This window comes from Onychostruthus taczanowskii, unplaced genomic scaffold (assembly GCF_017590055.1).
Source record: "Onychostruthus taczanowskii isolate IOZ18803 unplaced genomic scaffold, ASM1759005v1 scaffold2, whole genome shotgun sequence".
Taxonomy (NCBI): Eukaryota; Metazoa; Chordata; class Aves; order Passeriformes; family Passeridae; genus Onychostruthus; species Onychostruthus taczanowskii.
This window is the reverse complement of record NW_024499239.1, coordinates 18507193-18531048: the sequence shown is the minus strand read 5'-3', so window position 1 is coordinate 18531048 and position 23856 is coordinate 18507193. Positions and strand designations below refer to the sequence as shown.

Below are 23856 nucleotides of genomic sequence, written 5' to 3'. Positions count from 1 at the left end.
GCTTTACATTGTTTAATGCTTTATTGATAGGAAAAAAATTGAGTGTCTTCTTATTGAAGCATGACTTTGAAGTGACACACAGGGAGGTAATGAGGGCACATTGACAAGTGATAATCTGTGATATTGGCTTTTCGGGGGTACATGTGTATGTACAGTATGTCGCGTTGGCTTTGTTTTGCAAGCCTTTATTTATTATGTTTCTCTGAGATTACAGCCTTTTCTCCATGTGAGATTTTTGAAAGAGAAAAATCAAGTAGCAAAAGAAATAGAGTTAAGTGATTCATAACTGAGGGCAAACCCTTTGGCAAAAGCAAAATATGAGTGCTTCACTGCTTGACAGAGCCTTCTGCACATGTGAGCCAGTAGGTCGTGCAGTGGGACTGACCAGTCCCTCCCTTCCCACAGTCCGGGTTTTCCATCACTCTGCCTGCCTCTCTGGTCTCTCCTTTCTTGCTTAGCAAGGAAGGCCTTGCCCAGCAGTTAATCCATGGGGAAGTTCAGCTTGTGTACATTGTCAAGAAGGTTTATAATATCACGGTCTTTGAATGCTTTCTCTCTATTGGAATTCTCATCATCCTAAGTGGTATTTCAAGTCTTACTCTCTCTCTGGTTTGTGTTTTTTTTTTTTTTTTTTTTTTTTGTTTTGTTTTTGTTTTTGTTTTTTTTTTTGGCAGGTGCCTGTATTGAAACCCATGGATTTGATGGTGGAAGTCACTCCCAGGAGAATCTTTGCTAATGGTCACACCTATCATGTCAACTCAATATCCGTCAACAGTGACTGTGAGACGTACATGTCAGCGGATGATCTGAGGATTAACCTCTGGCATTTAGCTATCACAGATAGGAGCTTCAGTATCCTTTATTGTGATTCCTTGCTCAGTGTTCATGTTATTAGTGGGCTTAACAGGACTATTTTAAAATATTTTTCTGCAGGTTTTAAAATATACTTTTACTTACCAGAATCCCTGCAGCATTTGTAAAGAAAATGTTGGGATATTGTAAGAGACAGCTAAGAGATTGAAAAAATCAGGGAATTTTATATAAAAAATAATGGTGTTGGTTAAAGACATTTAAATAGGAAACAAATGCCAGCTGAATGGTAACTATCCACCTGACTAGAATACTCTGTACTGTCATATCCTGAAGACATTTCATGCTGAGCTATTGCACCTTGTTTTGCTGCAAGGTCAGTCCTTACCCTGCCCCTGCCCCCCATTCTCCATCATCCTGCTTTCCACAGCCCTGATGCCCGAGGTGCACAGTTTGGGGGTGAGGCTCAGCTGCTTTGTGTGAGTTGTATCTGTGATTAATGCAGGCATTGATGTTTCGAGTGCTGGTGTTATCCTGGAAGCTCCGTTGTGGAATCATTCTGGCCATCTGTGAGGCTGCCCCTTGCACTACAACCGGGTGTCTTGGAGGGGGAGCAAAAGAGAATGTAACCAAGAAAAGTGATTCTCTGTGTTTTGCAGAACATAAATAGACTGGTAAGAAGAGAAATAGGTTATGGGGCCAGGTCAGAATGTTGTATTCCTTTGGTGATTTCTTTTTGAGTGCATCAAAAGGAGCCAGAAGAATATGTCTCTGTGGGTTTATATGAGGGGCTATCAGATGTCAAAGTGAAGTTGTCCTGTTGGGGTAGATTTCCTCAGAGAGGGCACCAATGTGATGGGGTGTTCTCCCTGTCTCTGGTGATTGTATTTCTTCCTTTGTGGGCCAGATCATCTTTGAAATTCAACCCATCCTTTGCTAATGTCACAGGAAACAATGGTCTTTAAATCAAGCAACACTTAATGTCCTTAAAGAATTACCTTTGCAGGGTCAAGTGACAGGTGCCCTTACCCTGGCGATTGTATATCTGAATATCTATCTCCTCAATTTGTTTCCAAACTCATAGTGCTTTTCTGTCCTTCACCCATATAGATTAAGCAAGCTTAATAGATTCCCTCCTTAATATGACTGTTTATTTAGGAACAATTTTTACGTGGTACTTCAAAGCCCACCTATGTCTGTCTTAATATCCAAGCATCCGTACTTTCATTCTTTAGTAAGATAAGACAGATCATAATTATTTGCCAGTACAGCTGTTTGGAGTAGCAGTGTGGCTCTGACAGTGTCCTCACAGCAGATTCACCCTCCAGACTTCTCTCTGTCCTGGACACTTTTGTGTGTGACTCTGCTGTGTGTTCTCCTCTGCTGTGTGTCCTCCTCTTGTAAGGCAGAGCAGTGGATCAGGCCAAGCACAGTAACCTCTGTATGCCTGTGTGTGATCACCAGATCACATTCCAGAATGCTTATGCAAGATAAAGCTTTGCCTTTGCCAATTCCTTTTATTGTATTAAAGCTCTTTAATAATCTATGGATTGCCAAGACAAATGTTCTTGAAAAGTTTAAAAAACCAAGTAAACAGTTATTATTATAGTTCATGAAGACAACATGAATTATTAGTGCCATTTGCCACACTAAGAGCTTACTGACAGAAATATCAGCAGTAAGTGAATAGCTGTGTGGACCTTGTTTCAAGCATTATATCACTCCTGTGGTTGAGTGTTGGGGAAGATGAAAAGTTGAGTATGTACTGATAAAATGTCTTTGAAGGTTTCTGATTGATTCATGGATTTGGCTCTTAAAACATGGTAAAGTTTATAGTGACACACTCATTTTCTGAGTATTTTCTAAGAATGATCATGAGAGGGAAATTAAGAGTGTGTTTTTGAGTTTTAGGATAGGAAACTTTTCCTGTGTCTGAGGCAGTGGCTTTGGGATACTTGGATTTCTGTCTTGGATTGGGATACAGATATTGCTGCTTCTTTTGCACTTGAATGAAAATCTGCGAGGACTGTGATGAGAGAGTTCAAGCAGTGACAGGAGATAACACTAGGTAATGGGATAATCAATTCTAGGGGCAAAATGTTCCGGCTAAGATGCCCATGGTGGCAGCAGGTTGGCTTTTGTGGCTGGATACCTGTATGTATTCAGGAGAGTAGGCTGAGTTAAAGACCCACTGCTGTTTCAGACAGTATAAGCTGTACCTGTCTGTACTCAGTTGTCAAAACCAGGTGATCAGGCAGATTACTTTTACTTAATTCTTTGATAAACAGAAATTTTGACATAGATACTCCAAGAGAAGGTGAGATAATTACAGAATATTGCTCATATTGTGGAATTAACTGGGAGGCCATAACTGAAAGAAGGGGATGAGTAAGTTAAACTTGCATCAGTCTCCTGACAGGGATCTTTTTGTCCATACAGAGCCCTGTACATCTTGTAAAATGGCAGGGATGTGTTTTTCCATGGATAACAATATCTGTCCCTGAAACTGCATTTTTGCCCTACAGAAAAACAACTTACATAAAAATCTCCTGGAAGCAGATGAGTTTCTGGTAAAATCAGTGGGTGTGCCAGTTGCAATTAAGACTAGACATATTAAGGTGAAAAAATTCTGCCAAGCAAACAGTTTAAATTATAAATGAATGTTGCTGGGCTTGGTGCCTTCTGTAACACATTTATGGGGATAGGCAGGAGGAGGCTGAGGCTGTTTTAAAAATGCTTGTTTCACATCTTTTTACTGAATGCAAATGGGAAATGAAGCATCTTGCTGTTTTACATTCAAGGCTTGATTCCTTGAAATGCATGTTTAAAACAGTAAATAGAAAACATTTTGGTTTGAAGTGGATTTTCTTAATAAGGGATCTGGCAGGGATGAGTATTTGTCTTTCGATTTTCCCTCAGAGGCAGCCCTGCTACAATATAATGGCCTACAGTCTGTTTGCCCAAGAGGCTGGTTGTGACAATGACACAAACAGCAAATACAGTGGTAGAGTTTCTGGACATTCACTTCATGTCTGAACATCTTTACAAACTGCATGAGAAATGCTAGAGAAAAGACTGAATGAGCAGCAGTATGTTTAGGTATTTTACAAGTAAAATACTTCGCCCTGCAGAATTTAATTTAAGAACAGTTTGGTTATGATCACAGTTTTAACAGTTTTACAAATCACTGATAATTTTTCATTTCTTTGAAAATACAGAACAATGGAGATCTTAAAGTAATTCTCTTTCTGTAGTCTTTGGGAAAATGTTTTAAATCAGCTTTGCAGAATTTGACCAGAATATTTACTTTAGGTAAAGCCTTAGGCTGGTAAATTACAACTAGTGCTTTTCTGGTTTGCTTTTGTATTAGTGCAAGCATTAGATGGGGTGAAAAGCGGACAAGTGAGTTTATGCTATGCCTGTGTAAATTTAATGAGGAGTATGCAAGACTTCTTTACATTGCTTCCCACTTGGAAATGGATCTGCTCTGTATTGTTTGGGCAGGAGGAGGCAAGGGAGAGGAGGAGGTGGGAGAAAAGGAGGGGGGAAGATTAGCCTGGTAAATAATTGCACATACTAGTATTTTCTTCAATAAAAGGTTTTAATGTGTTTGCTTGTGTTGGGGAGAGCGAGAGTCAGTGACCTTAATTAGGAATGATATTCTGCACTGGAAAAGAAGTAAGGTAAGGGTTGCTGTATTTGTTAATGTTTGGTCTGAAATGGCTTAGCAGTGTTGCCCATAGCTTAAGTCTTTAGATAGTCATCTTGGGTGAAATGAATGAGAAAAAAGGACTGCCAGGAGCATACTGATAAGGCTTACTTGCCATTAGCAGCAATCTTTGGACTATCTAGCTGCACTAAATATTCTTTATGAGAATGTATTTGGATTGCTCACAGAACTATGTAGCTCATAGCACTTGAACTCCCTTCATTTCCTGGTAGCACACTATTTCACTCTAGAGGCTGTCATGGCATTGCTATGGAAACAGCATTGCTGTTTCCAGCATGTGCTCATCTTGAGACTCATCTTGACTAAAATACTCATTTCTCAGTCAGATCAATATAGTCCAGGGTTATCCTGTTTTAATAAAAAATTCCTTCTTCTCTGTCCCAAAAGGGTTAAGCTAATTAGCAAATCACCATAGGGCCTTCTTGCAGTCTAATGTATTCTGGTATTTGAGGCATATCTTGGATAGTCAGTTTGTTAGGCACCATATCTTGGGAAAATGAATTTACTTAAGAAGTAAACAACAGGAAAAAATAGAAAACCCTAAAATAACATGGTACATTGATGGAGGCCAAGTTTGTGGCAGCTTACTGTGCATCTGAATGTAATGCATATATAGGGAAAATACAGAGCTCTGGGAGCAGCCTAGGCTGGGGGAAATAGCCAGCCTTACACAATCCCTGTACCTGTCTCAGTGCTCAGTATGTGAAAGCTAAACTGAAGCAGATCTGCAGTACTGTCTTGTTATTTGTGGAGGAAGTTTATACCCTTGAGTGAGATAAGGCTGTTTGTGTAAAAATGCCTGAGCCAGGATGACTGTGCACAAGGTGTGTGCACAAGGATGCCTTTTCTGTGCCCTCAAAAGTGTGTCTGTACTGTGTGAGAAACTGCTGCCACCCCCACCCACTGCACTGATTTCCTACAGAACACACCTTCTGTTTGGGACATGGCAGATCTTACTTCTCTTTTGGGAGCTCTGTCTAAGCCATGTTAGCACCTCCTATTCTGCCAAGAAGAGTGTGTCAATCTCCATCAGGTATTTAAAAGGTGAATGTTATACCGTGGAGTCATATTCCAGCTGAGTTGCTACCAGCAACATTTGAGTAGCTTTTCCTCAAATTTCTGTTCTTTTGTTCTTTACTTCCTAGAGTCTCTCCCTCGTGCACATGCACTGTGTCTCTCTCTCTCTGGTAAAGGAGAATGAAGATGCCTGCAATGCTAAAATCAGATCTGTAAGTTAGAGGATTGCAGAGGTGCCATGTACACTGATCCCATAGCTTGGAGAGCTCTCTGATTCTAACTCTTGAGAAAGGATTGCTTTGCCTTTGTCATTAAAACACTCCTATGTGAACAATTGAAGGGAGAAAAAGCTTTTTTAATGAGCTGATTAGATTCTGGGCTAATCAGATTCCCTTGCTAGACTCCACGTTTTCAGAACAGAATTCTGTCTAGTAAAAGAGTCTTCTACTAAGAGTTGGCAGTGGCAAACCCAAAGATACCTGACTTATAGTCCTTAGGCCTTGTAGAACCTTGTCTTTCCTACGAATTTTCCATTTATGTTACTCTTATCTGAAGCAATGGAAAAGTTTTTCATGAGAAAAATTACTATAGTAGAGGGAGATTGATTGTTACCCATTTAGCAACAATGGCAGGTTGTTTATATTTCAGGTTGTTTTAAAGCGATCTGATTCTCTAAGCTCTGCAAAATGGCAGGTTCCATTGAATTTGCCTTTTAACTTTTGGGTTTGAGATCTTTTCAGCTTATTAAAAATAAATTATTTTGAAATTGCCTATGAAACTACAGATACCAAATCACCTGGTAATTTGAGGATCATTTACACTGGTGTAGTTCTGTAATAACTTTTGCTAAGATATAATTAAGAGATTAGCAGCAGGTGCTGTAGTACTTATATAGGTTTTCTTCCTAATGCTTGTTATTTCTGTGTCAGCAAAGGTATGTATGAGGAGCAGCAGGTCATAAATCATATACTGAGGCTTAGGATAGGAACAAACTCCAACATAAAGCTCCATAAAGTGCTGCTGATGGGACCACAGCAAAGTGCTATATAGATATGATGGTGTTAAGGGTACTTAAAGGAATTCTTGAAATAATGTCAAATAGGCCCTTATTTTTGGAAAGATTCTTTTAATTAAATAAGCGGAAAGCATAAGCAATTCAGATCATCTCCAGAGCTGGACACAGCACTCCAGGTGGAGTCTCACCAGAGTGGAGTAGTGGGCAGAATCCCCTCCCGTGGCCTGCTGCCCGCACTGCTTTCGGTGCAGTCCAGGCCACAGTTGGTTCCTGGGCTGTGAGTGCATCCAGCCTCTCAGCCAGCAGCATCCCCAAGTCCTTCTCACAGGGCTGCTCTCGATCCCTTCATCCCCCAGCCTGAGCTGACACCAGGGCTTGCCCTGACGCAGGTGCAGCACCTTGTACTTGGTACTGTCAAACCTCATGAGATTCTCTTGGGCCCCCTTCTTGAGCTTGTCCAGGTCCCTCTACATGTTAGCAAAAATGCAGCAGGGATTCTTTTATTAAAACCACACAGGAAATGGTTTTAGTGTCAGTCTAGGGGTGAAATTAGTAAATAGGTAATGGTAATAGGTAAATAGTATGTGTAACTGTAAGTTGTCGTCTTCACTGAACTGCATAGAATCCCCATAGTAAACGGAGCCTTTCATGAACTCTCAGTAGACTAATTTGTAAGAAAAATTCTGTGTGTCCCCAGTGCAAAGTACCAAGAGAGATCTGCATTTCTAGGATCACTTAAATGACTTTGCCTAGTAGGCACTAATGTAGATACAGCTTCTAAAAAAGGCACTGAATTGTCTTCTGCTTCTGTTGAGGTAAAACTACATCCAGTTCAGATACAATATTATTTCTGATGTGGTCATCGTTATTTAGAATATCTTAATTGAGTACAGCTTTTAAGCTTTTCAGAGTAAGAAGGGTTGTGTTTTGATATGTGAGCTTGTGCAAATTGCAGTCTTTATAACTGGCTGTGTAATTCAAATACTAGATTATAATTACACCAGTAAGGCTGTGTGAACGGGCACTATAATCTGCTCCTTGCAAATTATTAGTTTTCAAGAAGTCCAGAGAAGTCTCAGCATCTTTTAGGAGATCTCTTAAGGATCTGTAAGTTCAGATTTAGGGAGCTCTGAAAACCATGACTGAATCTGCAGAAGTGGTCTTTCAATACTTAGTTTGGTTTTGCTTCTTGCCAGAGGACACTTTGTGATCCCTGTCAGAAACAATTGCTTTTAACTATTCTGATTACCTTAAATTGACTCCTTTCTTAGGAATTTGACTGTCAGCCAGTCAGAGAGAATTGGATGACAGAGCATGACTGATGGCCAAAGGAGCAATATCAGAGCTAGTTAAGCAGTATCTTAGCATTGAATCCCTGAGTGAGATCCTCCTGGCCATACAGCTGAAATGTGTATTGCAGTGAAAGCAAACAGTGCATGGCTGGAGTGTATGATACCAGTGTCATCAGGGCATGGGATGGCATGATGGAAATATTCCCTATCTAGCCATCCTCCAAAATAAATAATTTGAAAGAGTTGAATCTGGCTGTGAAAAACTAATTACAGCTGAGGCCTTTGCATTCTTGGCAATGACCAGTCTCTTCCTTTTTCCACACTTGCTTTTGAGAACGTCAATTTAAGGTGATTTGAGCATAGCTATAACCTTGGATAATTACTGCAATGTAGATTTATTGTTTAATAGAAATATTAATTTTTTTAATCAGAATACATCATTTTCTCACTTATCACTCCTGTCCATACACTACTTGAGGTATGTGATTACGTTATTCTTTTAATGGATCTCTTTATCTAGCCCTCTGTCTTCTCTAACCCAGTTGTCCCCAGATAGACACCCATAACTGTGATTTCATTTCTGCAGAGGTAAGGAAAAACATAGCCTGAGGTATTAGAATAATCTTGCTTTTCGAAAACGTATAGTGAATTCTAAAAAGGAAAAATATAATTGACTGGAGTTGTAGCAAATGATAGAGAGTAGTGTGAAATTCTGAGCCCATAAAAACCATTTCATTTAATAGTGCATTAAAGAACACAACTGAGATTTTACTGAATTCTTGTGTTTGTAGAGCAATCTAGGCAATGTGACTCTAGGAGATACTTAAAATTTTACAACAGGTGCAAAGATGTCTTTTCACAGATCTCCATAGAGCCAACTGCTTTCCAGTGTAATAGGGACGGCAGCAAAAAGTCACTGTTTTGTATCAGGAATGCTCTTTGAAATATCATTATCTCAACCTTTCTCAAGTTTATTGGTATGGAAGACAGGAAGAGCATATAATAGAGCTGAAATGAATGTTAGCATCAACCACCGGATTTCCTTTTTCACCAATTTTCAGGTGTTATCCAGAATCTGAGATCCTTAGCAGAGGGGACTTGGGAACTATGTAAAAGAATATTAAATTACAGATAAAGGGTCATGCCATGGAACTGATCCTCATCTAAGTAGCACTCGTATTTTAGTGTAATGTGACTGCAGTCAATGAAGTTATTCTTGTGGAAGTGGGTAACAGGATTCAGTCCAAGATTTATTGTCTTAACTTAATTTTATTTCTTCAGCTGATGAGTTTTAATCAGTGTGTTGTCATTGTAGAAGCTTTTAAATTGCATGCTTCTGTTTCCCTCTGGATTAATTTCTCACTGAAGCTTTTTGAAAATGAGCCATTCTCTGTTGTCACAGGTGCAGTCAGTGTATCCAACTTGAAAAATGTGTATTATGAATTTATTGAAAGTTAGACAAAAAACCCCATTTACATACTTCTAGGTACAATTATATGAAAAGATAATGTATAAATAATTTAATCAGCTCTGCCAGAGGGGAGAATTCTCTTAAATGAGTCTAATTATTCTAATTCCCATGCGAGTTTGGACTTGAAATTAACCTTGCAAACCACAGTCTTTCTCAGAGTATTAACATAAAAAGAAGAAAATATAACTTGTTTTGCTCATTAGCTAAAAAAATCTTTAGCTTGAAGAGTACTCATACAAAGACAGATGTCACAAAAATGCTTATGGGGTCATCTCAGGTATTGTGTCAAGCTTGAAGTCTGTACCTGTGTGTTTTGTGTGAGCTGTCAGAACCTGAGACTATGGAAGCTTTTCTCACTATCAAAAGAGCTGGGACACTCTCATTAATGCACACATTATTTTGTGTTGCAGTAATACACATGGGTAAGGACTGCACATGAAATTGCGATAGTTTGCACCTTTGGAATAGAAATGCTCTGTAAATAAAGGCCATATTAACTTTCACAAAGTTATAGCACTAGTCTTAAGAGTAAGTTGATTTTGACTGTTGTCATACTGCATGCCGATGGGCATTTTTGAAAATCCTTTCAAGTGAATTAAGCAACCAGATAATGGGTCCTGCCACAAGATTTTATTCAGGTATCTTATGTAACACAGTATAGCCTAATTAAATGTAAATTTTATTAGTGTTTTTAAAGTAACTATTTTTCAGAATTATCTGTCTATTTTTGAAGATAGTTTTATTCCACTACTTCCATAACAAGCATGCAGGGAAGGGGAGAGATTTATGCTCTGAAAGACACTTCTAGCTAGCTAAAGTTTGCAAAAATGTATAATTTGTGACTCAAATTGAAAAATCAGTAAAAATATGGAATTTCTCCAGCCTAGTGTGGTACAAATACTACTGTATTAGGGTTTTCTGAAATGTATATGAAAGAACAAGTTGCATATTGGGAAAGAAAAATGGCCACCCACATGCTCTAAAGAGTCTATACCCTCCAGCTGGAATTTCTGTGTCTGCATTTATTTAAGAGACAGAGCTTCCTCAGCTGCATGGAATTTTAGTAATTACCAAGAAGAAATTTCTTGATAGGAATTATGTGTTAGCATATAGGTTATTCGCTTAAAAAAGAAAAAAAGAAAAGAAAGACATTTTGTCTCTTATTTCCAAGTTATGTGAGAAAAAATCCCTGGCAATGTTTAAGATGGAGTTTGGGGAATTTTATGTCATATTTCTTTGTACTACCAGGGACTCTATTCAGTAAATTGAGTAGATCCCTCTCAGTTTTCTGTTAAGCATCTAATGTATTTCAGAAAAGGTTTGTGAATGATGACATTATATTGCATTTGTTTATAAATTATCCCTGCCTTATTAATGTTGAATCACTCTTTTCTTGGTATCTTTCCTAGTGTGTAGTGCACAATGCCACTTAACCGTACCCGTAGAACAGCACTGCCTAAGAGAAGCTCAGCCTGGGGACTCAGTAGTGCTCTTCCATTAATAATTTATTTGTACCTGAGGCTCTTCTGGTATTTGTGTTCCAAGTGTTACATTAAGCGTGCCACAGTAGTTTCAGACAAATCATAATCAATTAATATGCAAATATATGAACTAAATATGACTTAGTAATCTGTCAGTGACTGACTGCAGGTGTGTATTTATGAAAGCAGGTCTTCCTCTGTTGATTCATCCACTTAACTTTTCTTTCAGCTGTGTGTACGCAAATGATGATGCCTTTGCTCTTGAAAATTTCAATCTGCATATGGTTGTTGCTAAAGCAGCCGTGTGACTGTGTTTACAGTTGAAAATGCGAGTGTTCTGTTCAAAAAAACAGGACAAAATTCCATTCCTAAATAAATTAAGGTTTTCCAGTGTCTACTTCTAAATTCATTATTCTCTAAGTAATCACTGGTTGCAGTGTGTATGAACAGGCCTATCTGTGATAAAGTTTGGATGTGACCTGCACCATTTAAAATGGTCTCTTTCCTGGTGGTGCTACTCTACAATCCTCTGCTTTCAACACCTGGTCAAATGTTGCAGCTACTCCATAGTCTGTTTCTCTTATGTACTAGAGTAATTTTTCTGCAACTTGCATACTGCAAAGTTTGATGTTTACTGATTTTATGGCAGTAAAAGCAATTTCCTAAAATTTTACTAAGAACATATAAAAGGTGTTGATTCTTTTTTCAAGTAATATTTGTATAATGGAGATTGTGGGCTTTCTTGCTGCTGTCTCTTTTTGTCCTACCAAGATAATAGCAGCGCAAAGTAATTCTGGTGTTGCAAAAATCAGAATGAGATCTCTGAAATTCAGAGTGAGTCTTGGGAGAAAGTTGCAAAAGACATATGTAATAATGAGAATAATAATAACCTCTCAAAACCAATTAATCAAGAAGAGAACTATGTGAATACTGCCATGACTGGACAGCTGCAGGTGGGGAGGAGAGTGGCCACTAGATCAGAATCCAGTCTTGCTGGCTCTTAACCTTTGCCAAGCCTTTGCCACTTCCTGCCTCAGTTTCATTTTCTGTAAAACATTAGCACTAATACTGACTCTACTTTGCTTTAAACCTAATGAATGGAAAGTGTTTCTAATACTGTGTTGAATTTCTTGATATTTGCAGTTCCAAATGAAACTTGAGACAGAAATTCCAGAAGTTTCAGCTTTGGCTCAGAAGTTGGATATTTAGGTTACGTTCTTGAACAACTGTTGTCCCATCATGCTGAGGCTCTCTGGTTTCTATCAGCTGCCAGAAAATCAGTAACATCTGGGTTCCTGAACACATAGAAAGCATCTGAGCGTTCACCTTTGTGATCCTCATGTGTTCTAAACGTTATGGTGTTAGAAGGCAGAAATAGAGAGCAAAACTAGGCGTGACTCTGGCTGGAGCATTGCATACTAGACTGTGAGGAGACATGGACCATCCTGTACTGACAGGGTGTCCTGGTTTAGGGCAAGTTTGAGAGATAACCTCCAAAGGGGCTTCTCTACGAAAGCAGATTCAATTGCCCCCTCCCCCCCAACCGGTTCGGGAGAAAATATCTCCTTGGAGAAAAAGTGGAAAGAAACCTGTTTATTAAACAATAGAACCCAAACAATATTAAACAATAAAACTTCTCACTGCTCCAAAAAAACAAACTCAGAACAGTCCCCTCCCCGGGTTGCAGCTCGGCTCACTCAATCTCTGATCAATCTCTCTGGTGCTGGAAATGCCGCGGCCCAGGCCCAGCCAAGGGGCCTCACGTGGAGCTGTCGGTGCTCTTCTGGGTGTTCAGTCCAGAGCAGGCTTGAACAGATCCAAGAAAAAGGAAAAATCACAGTCCAGGGAACTTCTTTGCCTCAACTAGCTAAAACTAACTAAAAGCAAAAAAAAAGAAAAAGGGAAAAAAGAGGAGCTCTGTCCTGCTGTCTGTACATCCGCAGACAACACAGTCCAGGAGCAGGAATGTGGAGGAGTGAGTGCAGTCTGAAAACAAACTGCGCGCTTCTTCCCTCCCCTCTTCACTCTCTGGAAGAGAGTCTTAAAGGTGTAAAACTTATTATTCAGTATAAACAGAACAAGACGATTGGGGATAAAAGCATCATATAGTCAACCCAGGACACAGGGGTATGCTGAGAATAAATGTGAGGCCATTGCCCAAGAAGCATCATTCCAGCATGCAGACCCCTCATTGCCCACTCTGTACAAAAGTGCACTGCCAGTAATACAGGACGATGTACTGAATATATCATCCTGTCTCTGGGTGAGCTACATCTCGACTTCTTGTTTAGCTAACTTGGCTGAATTCTCTTTTGTGGCTAGTTCTAGCTGAATAGATGGAAAGTTTATTGCTACTGCAGCCTTTTAGCTATGACCATGACTTTTCTTCTACTAACAGCTCTTTCTCATCTAGCTTAGCCTGTAATCCTTGACTTAAGAAACCTTAGAAGTCCACAGAACTGTGTTAACATTACTTAATCTCTTCTTTGTATGCTCTTTGTACATGTTCTTTGTATCGTGAGCAGTCACTTTACTTTATGTTTGCACAGTACCTGACATAATTGGCTATGGTTTGGCCTTCCACATAGAGCTAACAAGCCCCAAAGTGGTTTTTACTCTTTCTGTGTCTCATAATGCTGATATGAGGAAAACTACAAAAGCCTTTGTACTTTTGTAATGGCACTGGCAGAAAGCCTTTGATAAAGACATTTATTTCCAATCAAAATCAAGTAATTTAAATTGGCATTTTCAGCAAATCACTGCCCATGTTAGACTGTTGCCAAAGTTCCCAACTCCAGTATGATGTCTGAAGAATCACTGTTATAAATACCATGGAGTTAAAAATAGAATTGGGCAGACATTGTACAACTTAGTATGGGTCAATATCTTGCATTAACAGGTATTAAGTTCAAGGCAGCTGGGAGGAGCACACACTTATGCAGTTCATGCATTTGTGATCCAGAACAGTCAAATGATACAGAAAATGTAATTGCAACTCTCTGGGCTTCTAATAAAACCCGTACAGTACATGCTTCTAATGAAGCACTGGGCAAATGCCATGCGATGGAAAACATTGACACTGTGGCTATTAGGAGTACTTGGAATATAAATACTCTCTTTGCCTAAGGTAAAACACTAGAATTTGAAGAAAAAGTCACATCTATTAACCTATTGACAGTTCATTTCAGGACCCCTTGACTCTTGGACAGCAAGCCTGAAATACAGAGCTTGAGAAGCTGGACTCTGTCCAATGCTGTCCTTACTGCCAGGTGATGCCTGTTGTAGAATTGTCATTCAACAGTGAAACCATACAGTGTATCTGTAAGAAATGGGAAGAAAGAAGTGAGTTGATGCTTATTTTAAAAGTTAAGGCTTGCTTCTTTCGTTGATAATAAGATTGATGTTGTCACATCATGATGGTGTCAAGCACACTGAGGCCTAACGTACCCAGCCTGGAAGAAAACTGGAGCCATTTGGAATTTGTTTTCTCAACTGGCACATGGTGTAGGAATGCTATAACTGTCATGTAGGAAGTGTAAAACTGGTAGAGCTTGATTTGTAGGCATCACAGTTCCCTCCTTGTAATGAAAATAGCACGCACTAAATGACTAGCAGGGGAAACCACTCAGAGAAATGCGTATATTAAAAGTGTAGAGCCCCAGCAGGACCACAGTAATCAATTACTCTAAACTCAAGCCCTGGCAGCTTCCATGAATTGCTATTGATTTCAGCTGCTAGTCAGTGAATCTTTCTTGGGCTAGGCTGAAATGTAGGTGTGAGATGCAGACAAAATTAGTAACCTGAACAAACCTCAGTGGAAAACACAGGGAACTGCCAGGTTTGGTAAGATATGTTATGCTGAAGGTTATTTTTTGAAACTGCTTAAATTTGCAAAAAGCTAAGTCCCACGCAGAGATAAAAATGAAGTGTCGTATCAGCATATATTGAAATAAGAAGAGAGTTTTGTTTTTCTTGTGAAGTTATTATGGAAAATTTTGTCTGGCTTTCTAAAGAAAGCCTCTCCTCCTTCACTGCAGTTGAATAAAGGGGGGGGGGGGGGGGGGGGAATTTGTGTGTGGAAAAAATAGTTTCAAATTTGCACATCAAAAGGAGGCCACGTCTGCTATCAGGAAAATTAATAAGAATTAAGACCCTTTCAAGAGCTGTGCAGCCCAGTTTTTGAAATGGAACCAATTAAAAATATTCTGGAGCTGGGAAGGCTCTCGTGGCTCGGTCCAGGCTGAATAGGCCTTTCATTGATGAAGGGGGGGGGGGGGGGGGGCAAGTAATTTATTTTCTTGAGCCTTCTTCTGACCATAGAAACTATTTCTTTCTTACAGTTAACCCACAAGTCATTTAAAATTATTCCAAAATAGTGATAGAATCCTTTAATCCTTTATATGCCATAGGTTGTGAGCTACAAATTCGTTCTCTACAAAATTCAGTTTCTTGTAGAATTCCTTGATGGTTTCAAGAAGACGAAGCAGCTATTTCTTTATGCATACTGTTCACTTCAAAGGGAATTTAATCTGTTTTGAGGAGGCTGCTATGTTTCCATTATCTTACAAGGAAACTTATTCTGGGACCTTTTTTGCTCACCAGGAACTCTCTGTATTTTCCACATTCTCATTATACATGTTTTGGCATGAGCATAAAGCAGGCATGCTCATTTATATTCTGGCTGATCAAGAGGACAAGTCTGATTAATATGAATTTTGGATCAAGGTGAGGGTCATCTTTGTAACCTGCAATAAAAGAAACTTTCTGGAGGGACTTCTCCCAGAGGGGAATATTTCTGTTAGATCAGTGGCCCAGAGGCAATGTAACAAATTTCCTTCCTCCTGTTATCCTCATTTTGCTATCAGCTGCACAGCAGCTGCACACAATACTGGATTAGAACTAAACATACCATATAACTGAATTGTGTACTCAGATCACATTCCTCACACTGCATATCATTGCAGGTTGTTAATCATGCCTTTCCTTATGCTCTTTCCTTTTCCCTCTCTTAGAGTTTTTCTTCTCTCCCCCTCCCCCTCCCTCAGATTTTCCCCAAAGCCTCCTTGCAGCCAGGCCCTGCCCTGCTCACTCTCCTTTGTTATACTTCTCTTCTTGAATACTTGGGGAAGGCAACTCAGCCAAAGTTAAGGCTACATTGGCCTTAGAGCAGCTTTGTTGCCTTTCCCAAAATTGCCTTTCCTGGTCTTGTAGCTCTACTAGCCCAACTGTCAGAACATCATCTCTCACCGTTGTAGTTGCCAAGTGTACTCAGCCTTTTGTTTCCATTTATTTATTTTATTTCCATTTATACAACCTTTTATTTCCATTTTGCTGTGGAGAGCATCTATAAAGTCTGCTGGCCTCTTCCTAACTTTATCCTGTTCCATGGAGCCAAGTAGTAGAAGACAGGTCTGATATGTAAGATAGCAAATAGTTAAGGGGGAAGGATGTGTTCTCTTTTTTGCAAGCAAGAAGATATTTTCCATTCCTTCTTCGAATGTTAGTGAATTAAAGACTGCCAATGTGTTCTAGCCCATCACTGGTGAGGTGCAAGTTCAACCTTTCCTTAGTGCAAGTATACCAGGGATCAAAATGCCTTGTTCTTGTCAAGCATGTGTGGGAGCCAGAGCAATATGAAGATCTTTTGCATTTTCTTAGGGGAAATTTCTACCCTGTTAAGGCACAGAAACACTGACCTTTTTAGGACAACAGAATTATATCTTAAGCATGCTGCCAGTGGTGAACTGAACTCTCTGTTCCTTCTGTCTTAGATGCCTTTGGTCCTAGGTGTTTTTTTCATACTCTGAAAATGAAGCAGATCACATGTGGTACAACAAGAGTCAGATGTAACTGGTAATTCAGAGGTGAGTGCAGTGGGGGAGAAGGACAGTGTCTCACTCAAGAGCCCTCCATAAGATCTGATTGCAGGGGAAGGCAGTAGTGTGGGAGACAACTACAGATCTGTGCTATTACCATAGTTTTCTCTTTAGCAGTGGGATTTTCATTTAATCAGTTTCTGCCAGATTCCCTCTGTTTCATGCTTTTCAAGTTCACCAAAGGCCCTGCTTCTGAAGCACACTGTCTGGTCCAGTTTTTTTAAATTTTATTATTTTTTCCTGCCTTGCAATACTATGCTTAAAAGGAAGACAAGACACAAAGGGAAGATAGAAAATAGAAATGAGAAATGTCTCATGGGAGATGCTTGCCCTTACCGTTTCATGCTAGTTTAAATACAGTTCCCACACATCACATGTCAAGCTGTACTTGATTGTTTTCAAATAGATGGCAGAAATCATGAGAGGAGAAAAATGTTCTTTTGTGTAACATATTCTTCTTTTGATATATTGGGTTCTGTAGCTGTCAAAACAAAGGCTGTTTTTCCATCTATTATTACAAATGCATTTGGGGTAAATCTCATCTGCAAATCTCTAGTCCCTTGGTTGTTTACTTCAATACATTGTTACTGTTTTAATTTTTCTAAATCTAGTGAAATGATGAATTTTCATTTTTGCTATGATCTTCAGTAGGCAAATGAGGTTATTACTCAGTGGAGATTTAGATCACATCTGGAAATGCAGTTTGTTTCAAGTATTTTCTGCTTTTCTGGCAAGAGGATGGAATATTTAATTTCATTATTCGGCATAGGTTTATTCATTTTACACAATGAAAGGAAATTCATCAATAGTGTCTTCAGCATCCAGAAAAATGATACTTGCCATGACTGTTTCATATACTCCATTTATATTTTATATCTTTCTCATCACTCAGCAATTATTCACCTCTCTGTTGAGAGGTAAATTTCTTCTATTGAGTAACCATAATTTCTCTGAACTCCACAAAGCAATTCAATCCCTGAAAGCAACTGCTTTTACTTAAAGGTGTTTCTTGAGACAAATTCACCAAATACACGTAACTGAATAAAGGTTATTTTTTTATGTTGATTTTCAGGATTATTTAGTGATGCTTTATAAAAGAGGTAAATCAGTGTTTCTACATCTTAACATTCATTACACTTTTATTAATCATGATGGATTCTTGGAGATGGATGCAAATGTGATAGTACAAGTAAGTAGGAATGCAGTTAAAATGCAACATTAATTCATTCCCAGTTGTTATTAAATGTCACAAGATATTAATAGTTTTGCTGATATTTTCCTTTCTAAACCACATGGGGAAAAAAAGAAAAAAAAACCCAAAACCACAACAGTGTGATATATGCACAGTCATCAAGATAATTATCTCTGAATCTTTTGTACTATTTCACTGTAGTGTTCCAGACCTATATTTTTGGGAAAGATCAAAGTATGGTGTGTTAAGGGGGTGATAGACTGTATCCCATTCCCACAGAAATCAATCAAAGGTCTTTGATTGGTCTTCCGTTTGGGAAGTGGTCACAGTGGGAACAGAAAGAGGCTTAGTACCGTGATACATGATTTCTCCCACCATCAATAAAACAGATTTTCTCATTTATCTTATCCTCTGTGATGTTTAAATTTTGAACCTCAGCTGATTCAAATTTTATGTTCAGGGAATCCAGGCACTGAGATGATTTGTGTTTAGGGCCCTGCACTGGGACTCAGTAGATCTGGGTTTGTTCTGTCATGCACTTCCCAAGTGATCTTATGCAAATCCTTTATTGCTTCTCGCACAAACTCATCAGTAAAATCGGGTAATGTTACTCTTCTTGTTTGAAGGATTTGTGAACATTTGGATGACTTATCTGCAGCAGATTGCTGAGGGCCATTTGAAAATGCACAATCTTATTTAAATGTACTGCTTTACATATGTATATATCCATCTTTCATTTTATGCTTGTGTATCTATTGCTTTCTTCCAGCCCCCTTATGAGACTGTTACTTTCATTCTTTTCTCTGTAAGCAATCTTTCACAGACTGGCCTTCTCCTCCAAACATGGGCTCAGTGTGGGTCCTGGGCTTTAAGGCAGGTAGTGTGTGGGAGTGGAGATGTAGGTGTTGGAGAGGCACCATGTGAGTTATCCCTCATGAGGGTAATCTTTGGTGATCTAGCTAACAAGTTTGTGCTTGGGAAACTAGATAGTTGATATATTTTTGTTCCAGATCGTGTTCACTTAAATGCTTCAGGTGTGCAATTCTCAGTCACAGAAATTCATAGTGATTTTGGTAGTGGATTTCATTTACATAAAAACACAAGAATGCCGTTTCAGATACTACTTTGTAAATATTCAAATAGCAACCTAACACTGTGCATAATTGTTTTTAAGGAAATTGTATTAGTGTATATTCACCCAAAATTATTTGCATAAAGCACAGTTTTTCTTTTCTTTTTTTTAAAGTCTTTTACATTAATCTACATGTAGTTTTAGCTTAAGTTGCATAATCACAAAAGCCAGTGAGCCTTACTGGAGTGAGCAGATCGGAGCTGTGCATTGTTCCCTCTTAGTCAGCATTATCTGGGATAGAGCAGGAGTTTCAATAGCAAGTGCAGGAGATATAGCTACCTGTTCTCTATTATCTTCAATAAAGAATTGAAGTGAGAATTCTGTGTCCCTGCAACACTGTTTCTTTGATGTTTTGCAGAGCATGGATAAATAGTGACCTGCTGATGGCATCTGCAGTAAAACCATGCAGTTTTACATTGCTCTTTGGTATTAAGTGGGCCAGGTATGGAAATTGAAAACTGTAATACTACCAAAAAATTGAGTATATCTTTAAAAGCATTACATGTATGCACATTTGCTGTGGAAACCCAGGGCACTGGGAATATTTCTCTCTCTGCTCTGGGGTGTCCTGACCCCCAGGGGAGCACTGACTTTGACTCTCATTCATGGAGAAAGTTTCCTAAATAGATTATGGAGAGTAGTGTAGGTGTATCATGTGGTGAGAAATTTAGGTTTTGGGATTTTGCTATGTTGTGGATAGAAGCAAGATGGGGGCACAGGGTGTCGTCCTGGGTTTCTTCTTCATGCTCCTCCTTCCTTCTTCTTCTAGGGTTTGGGTTGCACTCTGTAATTGGGCAGAAAAGTCCACATTGCGGGTTCTTTGGGATCAGTTTTTGGGTTTAAAGGGAAAATAATCTAGGTGTCAGTTCTTAATTTGATAGTTTAGTCTTAAAAAACCTTGTAACAAGAGATAGTTAGCCATTTTGTGCTTTGCTAATGAAAAAGTTGCTGAACTCGCAGTAGTGAGACTGTTTTACTGATGAGAAATAATAAACACTTTAGTCTGAGCATGAAGTACTGTCTCAAGTGCCTTCAGTCCAGACCAAGAGAAACCGATAATTTGCGTGCTTCCTTCAAGTAAGAGTCATGGTTTACCTGCATTTTTCTTGATGAAACTTCCATTCAGATATTGTGGATATAAAGCCAGCCAATATGGAGGACCTGACAGAAGTGATTACAGCCTCTGAGTTCCATCCCCACCACTGCAATCTCTTTGTCTACAGCAGCAGCAAAGGATCCCTGAGACTCTGCGACATGAGGGCATCGGCCCTCTGTGACAAACATTCCAAGCGTAAGTCCTTGCTCCATTGAGCCACAGATGTCATTAAAGTCTTGCTATTACCACACAGCACGTAGATGGGTGCCTACCTTGGTGTATCAGTTTCTCACTTGCAGGCACATTTGAAAAGAAAGCAGCAAAAATAATTTTTTTTCATCTGTGCAAGTGTTTGCTATGAACGTGGTAACAGTCGTGACTGTGACTGGTTGCCCTTACAGTTCTTATTGCAGGGATCAGTGCAGAACTCTGAATTCTAGTGAAATAGAGAGGATTCCTAACAAATCAAAGAGGATAAGGGAGTATTTAAGTAGGTGAGCATATTGGTTTGAATACACAAGTACTGTTCTCAATGCTAGAGCAAGGAAATTTCGATTGTGAGACTGCCTTCAAATTTTGAATCTGTTTTCTGAATTAGGATATCTCAGTATCCTTCCTAAAAATGTAGTCCCCCATTCCCTATATGTATTTTTTCAACACTATGTCTGAACAAACTCAGAGGAAATGCAATAATGAATTAGAACAGGGTGGAGGAGGGAGGAAGGAGGGGAAGAAAAAAAAATGTATTGGTATAGAAGTTGTCATCCGTGCTACATGATTTTATGTAGCCTGTGAATTTTTTAGATGAATCACCAAATCATGATAGTTCATATCTGAAATGTACATAAGAAAAAGGAAGTAAAATTTTAAAATATGTGACTATCTTTGTTCTCAAAGTAAAACTTGAAGAAAAAATGCATGTTTATATTGTCTCACTATCAGCTCTTTGTGGTCTAGAGAAGACAGGCTGTGGTTCTTCCCACCAGTAATCTGGCAAGCCTGGGCACTTTGCCTTGTGCAAACCACCTGTTTGTTCCTCATCTCCTGAGACTGACAGTGCCCAGACAAAGGCATTGTGTGGGTGGGTACTGAGAAGCTGGGAACCTCATGAATGAACTGTGGTGGCTCTGCTTTAGTCACCTTCAGGATGAGGGCTCTTCCAGGACACCTCCATCTCACAGAACTGGGCCATCAGTGTCTTTTTCCATGCTGGAACATTGGAAGGAAATTCAAGAGAAATTCTTTTAGTACTAGAGCACATAAGAGGTTTTATGCCATTTGGTGCCTATTTGAACCTGTTTGACATAGGCAGATTTTATTAGTAGGGGCAAGAGAGGAGGAAAAAGTATGCAAAGATTTAAATGAGACATAAGTGGTGCGCAGATTTCATACATATGCTATTTTTAAAACTGAAGTGAATTTAAAGCCATGACTAGGACTGCAAGGAGAAATGCACATGCTCAGAACCTCTTAGGATGTGGTGTCCAATTATAAAAAATAACCTTCAAGGACAATTTCCCAAGCAGAGAAGTGCTTTACCTTTGTTAGCTGTATCTCCTTGTACTTGTAGGGGGAATTCAATACCATGAAGTGAAATGTAAGCATGACACAGTCTGACACAATGCTGTGAGTTATCCTGTCCCACTTAATTGTTTTGTTCTGTAATACTTCCATTTCTTCCTGCTAATAAGGCCTCCATGCCCCTGTAACTCAATGCCAAATGCCAATCAGAACTTATTAAAGCCACAATACAGCAATGCTGGATGAAAGAAGGCATTTTATGCCAGAAGGGAGCGCAAGGTCTAATGGTCATTGATTAAACCCCATTTTCCAGATCTATGAGTTAGAAAATAGCCATTTAATGTAGCATTGCTGCACTGAAGTCAAGTCAAGCTCATTGAGAATCTGAGTGTGTACAGTACAAAATTGATACAGCAGTGGTAGAACTTCCAAAGTGTTAAAAGGAGTAGGCTCATGTACTGCTGATTGGGGTGGTTTCAGTATAGCTCTCAGAGACAAGCAAAGTGAATTAAATACAGCCCATAGCAGCCTAAAAGGATATATCAAAAAACAGTCTGCAAAATCTAGTTATTTGCATGATTGTCTCACTTCTACCTTGACTGTGCATCTGATTTCTCTTTACAGTTGCTGAATTTACAACTGGTGCATATGCATGATCAATGCCCTGCTCTTGCCTTGTCTTTCAGTCTTTCCCCATAACTGACTTCGCTTTTCAAGCAAAACACCACAACTGGAGTCTCAGTAAACCCTCACACTGTGCCATGCATCCCTGCTTTCTCAGCACAGTCTAGTATCACTGTGTGCTGTATTTCAGATGCTGTTCCAAGATTGTAATGGACATACCTATTCTTAAGGATACAAGATACAATGTAACACTTAACAAAAACACCTGGATAATGAGCATATGTTGTGAACTTTTTCATTTACTCCTTTCCCCCTTATTTATTCAAATCTCTGTAGCTCTCATGAAGTCCATTGCAGCTCTTGGGGGGAGAGCCCTTCCATTTGTACAGATTTAGAGAGTGCCATGAATAATTACTGTGCCATACTGTAAAAATAAATTACATATTAATGTCTATAGTGTAAGTCAACCATCGCAGGATGTTAATAAATTATAATGTCTTGAAGATTTCTGGTTTTCTAAGCTTAGTGGCAGAATCTCTCTTTTTGGCATTAGTGACAGCAGCACTACAAGGCTTCCCTTATAAATCCTTGTGGCTTTGACATGGACAAGATGAGACTACTTCCATATGTACTCATCCTTGTTGCCTATGCTGAGTTTTAGTAGCAAGCTGACAATTTGTGTGATGAGTTGTACTGGGGATATCTGTCCCTAAGAAAAATAATCTCAGACCACCAAATCTATTTATAAGGCAGTGAAAAAATATCAGGTCAGTAGCTGGATTTTGAATGGTCATTGAGATTCTGATAAGGTGTGATAAAATGTGTTGTGTCTCTAATAGACTGCCTGGAACTGCTTCTTATAACAGCTCTGTAACAGATTGTGTAGTGCTGAGTGAAGATCACAAGAAAATCTTATGTAGTTATTGCAAGTGTGTATCAGGGAAAGACCACTCTGTAAGCATAGAGCAGGTACATACCTGATGCTGTTCCATGATATTGTCAGATTTTGCAAGTAGTGGGAGAGAATGCCATCAAAAATGTTCTGGAGAGGAGGTGCCAAAGAGATGAATGTCCCTGCTTGTTTAGACTATTAGAGGAGTGGAACTGAGGAAGGTGTTCTTGCAGTCCACGGTGTTATAGTTAAAGATTAAAGTTATGAAAGTCAGACTCAAGCAGCAACAAATAGGGAATTAATTTAAATAATATGGAACCTTTCAGTATATGGAAATCTGTGTCACCATTGTTGTTAGAGCAGTCAGCTGGGAACACTGAAGAAATAAAAGAATTACCCCCCACCTCAAATTCCATAAATTTTTATGCAAGGGGTTTAGGTGTCAAGGAAGACAAGCGTAGGGATACTGTTGCAGTAAGATCATCCTGTCTAAAAATATACTTACAGCAGCATTTGTTCAATTAACAAATATTTGCTAATTTGGTTTTTAATTTTTTATTGCTAATATTATGTTCAGAGATCCTCATAAATGTGCATGGAGTTAATATCATTCTTCCAAACAGCTGGTAGGCTAGATGGGTACATATGGCTGTTTCAACAAATCATGCAATAAAGCAGTCAGCTAAAGAAAACTGAGCATGTGAAGT

At 39.1% G+C, this 23856-nt stretch overlaps 1 protein-coding gene across 1 annotated transcript in view; it reads left to right on the top strand.

Moving 5' to 3' along the window:
* The window catches only part of PPP2R2C (protein phosphatase 2 regulatory subunit Bgamma), a 134532-nt gene that overhangs the window by 86404 nt on the left and 24272 nt on the right, over positions 1–23856 (top strand). The window contains exons 5-6 of the mRNA XM_041402806.1: positions 675–852; positions 20143–20307. Of these exons, the coding sequence (XP_041258740.1) occupies positions 675–852; positions 20143–20307 (343 nt within the window). The remainder of the gene's footprint in view (positions 1–674; positions 853–20142; positions 20308–23856) is intronic.